At 41.5% G+C, this 5,904-nt stretch overlaps 1 protein-coding gene across 1 annotated transcript; it reads right to left on the reverse strand.

Annotated features, from left to right (window-relative positions):
- Positions 1-2,338: 2,338 nt before the first annotated feature.
- LOC135610685 (putative pentatricopeptide repeat-containing protein At3g23330) lies at positions 2,339-4,953 on the reverse strand. The gene is made up of 2 exons (XM_065105502.1): positions 2,929-4,953; positions 2,339-2,818 (listed from the first exon to the last, which is right to left on the reverse strand). Exon 1 carries the CDS (start codon positions 4,674-4,676, stop codon positions 3,309-3,311), a length of 1,368 nt encoding a protein of 455 aa, XP_064961574.1. The 5' UTR covers positions 4,677-4,953; the 3' UTR covers positions 2,339-2,818; positions 2,929-3,308.
- Positions 4,954-5,904: the final 951 nt, after the last annotated feature.

Raw genomic sequence — 5,904 nt, forward strand, 5'->3', positions numbered from 1 at the left:
TCAATTCGAACATTGATGACAAAGAGGAAGAGGAGGTAGAGCGGTGAGACATTTGAGTCGGTGCCGGAGGAGGAAGAAGAGCAAGGTGAGGCATCTGCATTGGTACTGTATCGCTCTACCTCCTCTGGCGTTGCTCTGCATCTGTGTCAACGTTGGAGGAGGAAAATACATTTGCATCGTCGACGATGAGTAGGGAGGAAGACGAGGAGGCAACTGAGGTATTTGCATCGACGTCACACCATATTACTTTGCCTTCTCTTCCTCCTCTAGTATTACTCTATATCTGTGTCGGCATCGATGGAGGAAGAGGAGGCAAGTGAGGCATCTTTGTCATCGACGACGAAGATGGAGGACGAAGAGGAGGCATCTCCATTGGCATCACATTGCTCTACCTCCTCTTTTTCCTCCTGCACTGTTTTGCCTCACATCCCCCCTCTTCCTCCTCCCTCCTCGTCGTCAGCAACGTAGATGCCTCACCTGTCTCCTATGGCATCACATCGCTTTGCCTTACCTATCTCTTCTTCCTCCTCCCTCCTCATCATCAACGACACAAATGCCTCACCTGCCTCCTCTTCCTCCTATGGCGTCGCATAGCTCTGCCTCACCTGCCTCCTCCCTTCTCATTGTTAACGACGAAGATGCTCACCTACCTCCTCTTTCTCCTTTGGCGTCAAACCGCTCTGCCTCCTCTTCCTCCTCCCTCCTCATTATCGATGACGTAGATGCCTTACTTACCTCCTCTTCCTCCTCCAACGCCACACAGCTCTGCCTCACCTGTCTCCTCATCATCCTCCCTTCATCGTCGGTGATGTAGATGCCTCACTTGCCGCCTCTTCCTCCTTTGGCACTGATGCAGATGCAGAGCGACACTAGAGGAGGAAGAGGAGGCAGAGTGATGCAGCACTAATGTAGATGTCTCACTTGTCATCTCTTCCTCCTCCAGCGTTGTTCTGCTTTACCTCCCCTGTCTCCTCATCATTGGCAACACAGATGACTCTTCTTCCTTATCTAGCGTTGACGCAGATGCAGAGCAACGCCAAAGGAGGTAGAGCGATGCAACGTCGATGCAAATGCCTCCTCTTCCTCCTTAGGCATCGATGCAGGTGTCTCATCATTCTGTCTCCTCCTTATCGTCGATGTTTAGATCGACATCGGCAAGGTCGACCATCGCATCATTGTCATCGACTATATCACCACAATAGCCACCTACGGAGGCATCCTCTGTCACAATAATTGAAATTATCTTTTTGTCTATCATTTTGATACCATTCGTGCACGCGTTATCACATACCGTATCTTCCGTTGGTAAAGCCAATAGTTAGGATAAATTGGGTTAAATGTTTTACTTTCGTAATTATAAGGATTCCAATATAATTTTTTAAGCCTAAAAATTATACAGATAATATGTAATTAACTCGATTTTAGGCAAACATTTTAAAGAATTAGGAAGCATTTGGACAGCACGCCTAAATGAATCATTCTTTTAACTAATGCAAAAAAAAGATTGCTTTTTCTAATTTTGTTAAAAGAAAAGGTAAATATATATGTATATAATCGAAGTCTCTAAATATAGTGAAATACATATAATAAATACAGTAATTAATATTAAACTCATCTCAGGGGAGATTGCGACAGTCAGTCGTTTGCAAGGAATTTAGAGCCTATTATTTCATTTAATTCAGTCGTTGGCCAGACGACAACGTTCTTCTCTGTACGTTGGAGCCCTATTATTTCATGGTGGCTGGCTGGCTTCAGGTGGTGGCACGCAGCCCCGTTCCAAGCGGTTTTGATTCTGTCGAATTTAAAATCGAAATCAAATTCAGATTTATGTGGTTCCGATTTTAGTTCGGGAATTGCCTCTTTTTTTATTTTTCTCAAAATCTTTCTCCTTTTTTTTAACTATTTATTAAATTATTGAAATGGATAAATTTATCGTTTGTACAAATATTTAGGTTTTTTCTTTTTATAATTTATTTGAAATTGAATCGAATCACCCGTTTCGATTCCATATTCCAAGAACTGAAACCGAACCACCAAAACCCCCAGTTGTGGTTCATCCATTCAAATTCAGTTCTTGAACCAATGACAACTTACCTTCACAAGTGATACATAAGTAATGAAGCATTTCGTCGACCACAACCATTTAAATTAGTTTTATCCAAGTCGTGCATCACCCTTGTGACATTTGTTTACAGGTAATCTATCTTTTAAGTTGTGTTTTGGTTCTTGCAAATTCACATCAGATCGACCTTCAAAATAAAATACTGACGCTCACATATAAATTTGAATATGAGATCTATCATTTTTATAATCAAAATAGAATACTGACGCTCACATATAAATTTGAATATGAGATCTATCATTTTTATAATAATACACTGATCAACTCGGATATCTCAACAAAGACTTACGAAAACCCGAGAGATATTATATATACATCAGACTGCTTATTGGATGATGAATTGTACCAGAGCCATATACTATGGTTTTCTTACAGGTTTCTTCATTTTGTTCAATTTTGAATGCCTACTTGCTTAACATGCTTAAATTTTTTTATCAAACTTTTTCCTAGTCACATAAAATTGATATTATCCTTGCTGATCATGATACTCCAAAACTAATAAGTACACTCTATTTTTGCTAGATTTATGCAATATATGAAATCAAATTGATCCTTCCACAGACAAGAAAAGGCACAACTGTACTCACAATGTCTGACCAAATGAAGAATTGGCTTTCCCCAATTTGTTATTGCTCTTAACAGAGATTCCACAGCATTGAAGAGTAATCATCCAAATCTTTGCTCAAGAATAGCTCTCTGCAAGTGGAAACTTATACCATAATTTCTTTATATAAAAAAATTATCCGCAAAGACTAAAAGAGTGAATCTGATAAAGGTTTGGATAGAATGAAAGTGTGAAGCTTTACCTCTATAAATAGACAAATAGCATTTGTCTTTCCTTGGAACTTTCCTTTCCTTGCAAAACCATAGATGCTCTGTCCAATTCAAAGAGCTTCTTATGTTGGACACCAGAATAACCTTGTATTTTTTCTTAAGGGGAAACTAACCCCATGCAGAAGAACAAACAGAGAAAAATTACTGGATTTCACTTCCATATCTGCATCTTTTCTTTTGGTAGTAACCATCCAACTATCAGAAGGACCTCACTTCCATATAATCAACTTAAAGATACTAATGTTCTCAATGTTGCCGCTGAGTTGATTGGTTCATGCAACTCATCCTGTTATTTACTATTTTTTCGATTTTAACATGTACCAGAAACAAGTTTGAACTTTGTTTCATCAGCTCATCTGTTCAAGAACTCCAACCTACTGCATCCTGTATCTTTCCTCAATCCCTTCACCTTCATTAACTGTCTAAGTTCACCAATCTCATTCCACAAACCAACACGAGCACACAAGTTAGACCATTCGACATAAACCCCTGAATTGTTTGGATCCAACTCGAGAGCCCTTTTAGCAGCAAAGTTCCCTATCTCAACATTACCGGAATCCCGACAAGCACTAAGCAAAGCACCCCAAACACTAACACCCATATTACTATCACCATCACCCTCTGTTTCAAGTATCATCTCATTGGTAAACTTCCATGCCATCTTCAAATTCCCTACTCTGCAAAGCATGTCGACCACACAGCCATAATGCTCTGGTCCGGGAACCAGATTGTGAACCCTATACATTGATTCAAAGTAATGGAGCCCCTTGATCACATCACCTGAGTGATTACAAGCTGAGATAACAGCCAGCAGAGCAATCTCATCTGGTTTTATCCCTTCTGTCAGCATGATTTCATATGTTAATACCACCTCAGCAAACTGCCCATTCCGGCCATATGCATTGAGCATGGATGTCCATAACACAACATCCCTCCTCTTTGCCTGCCCAGCCAATTCAAACACCAAGCGAGCATTATCCACGAGGCCACATTTTCCATACATCTCCAGCAAAGAACTCAATGCGAATACATCCTCATTGATGATGCTGATCCTGCGTAAAAGATGAGCATGCACTTGCAAGCCCAACGAAATGGCTGGTGCCTCAGCGCAAATCCTCAAAATCGCAGAAAGCGTGAACCCGTCGGGCTCCAATTTGAGCTCACGCATTCTTCGGAAGAGATGCAAGCCCTCCGTCCAAAGCCGGCTTTCTACATATCCACCAAGCAGCGAGTTGACACAAACCGTGTTCCTAACAGCCATTTCATCGAACAACTGGGAGGCATCTTCGACGGCAAGTGATCTGGCGTAGCAGTCGATCAGGGCACCGCAGACGAAGACGCTACAGATCCAGCCCGACCTCAAAGCGCATGCATGGATCTGCCGGCCGAGGCCTGCGGCTTTCAGAGAGGAGGCGACGGTGAGAACGGTGCAAAAGGAGTAGGAATCGGAAGGGAGGCCGAGCCTGTTCACGAGGGCGAAGTTACGCAGCACCAGGGAGTGGGAGCCGTGGCGGGCGAGGGTGGCGAGTAGGGAATTCCACCGGGAGACGTCGCGGGGGTCACGGAGGAGGAGGAGGAGTTTGGGGTGGACGTCGGAGTGGGGGAGGCGGTGGGTCCGCAACAGGTGAGCATGGAGTATTTTGGCGGCGGTGTGGGTTTGGGTGCGAAAGCCACGGCGGAGGGAGAGGACGATTTCGGTGCGTGGGATTTGGCTTCGCATCAAAGCACGAGAAGGCCGTCTTGCCTGCGCGCATCCGAAGCCCACACTTCGATTAAAGGATAGACCGCAGAACCGTGGAGTGCGTTCGATCCACGCCGGTTTATCCGTAACCGAACCGGGTTTATTTTATGTGATTTGACGAATAATGAGTTACAATAATCTCATTCATGTGAAAACCGGCCTCCGGTTTTCCCAACAGGCCGGTGAATCTGGTTTGGTCTGGTTTTAATAACTAATACTAAATGGTTAGTCTTTATAACTAACTAACCGATGAGGCTAATTATAGATTAACTCTTATAATTAATTATTTTTAACATATTAATTTTATATTTTTAAAAATTGTATTGAGATTTTTATGCTTACGAAAAGTAAAATATTTAGTTCAATTGTTTTAACAAAATTTCTCTTTTTTAACCTTATAAAATCTCAATATTTTATTTTCATAAGCATAAAGATGTAATGTAATTTTTAAAAGTATAAAAGATCGAAATACTACATATAGTTAAATAGAAGATAATACGCAATTAGCTCTAGTCCATGTGTTTATCTAGCTCAACAAAATAAGGTTCACTTGGTCACAATACTAAGACTATTATGCAAGAACTGGAAAGATAAAACTCTTTGGAAACACGCTTGCTGAAACAACAAATAAGAGCCAAGGATGCTTACCTGACTCAGTGACGACCTTATGCAAGACCTGGAACCGCTAATGCATGCCAAGATCTAGCAAGCCTGTGGATGAACAGAGCAAATTGGTGCTTACAGTTATGCAATTCAAACCAAAAATACATATATCAAAATGATGAGAGATGATTAGAGTTAGTGATGGAACCTTTGAGATTCCAGCAGAGGATCTTCATTACCATACATCAGGCAAGAAGAGTGCAACATTGGCTAGCAAGAACTTCTGAAGATGAGAGAGGCCTGAATAGGGGAATCAAGCTTTATCGGAGGTGGTCAGAGCCCTCAGCCATCAGATCCTCATTGGTTGCCTTTCTCAGGGATATCAGACAGATCAAGCATTGCCTAATCAAAATTTTTGCTTTCTGGAATTGTCTGATAAAAGAATACTAATATTTGACCAAAAATGAAATGATAATGTCTAGAACTTGCAATTTTTTTTTTTGTAAATGCTGGAGGACAGTAATTAAACTTGAATAAACAAGCTAACCCAAGAGGATACTACCAGTCAGTTGGGCTAAACCAGGTCAATAGCATCATGAAAAAA

Source organism: Musa acuminata, chromosome BXJ2-4, assembly GCF_036884655.1.
Source record: "Musa acuminata AAA Group cultivar baxijiao chromosome BXJ2-4, Cavendish_Baxijiao_AAA, whole genome shotgun sequence".
Lineage (NCBI taxonomy): Eukaryota > Viridiplantae > Streptophyta > Magnoliopsida > Zingiberales > Musaceae > Musa > Musa acuminata.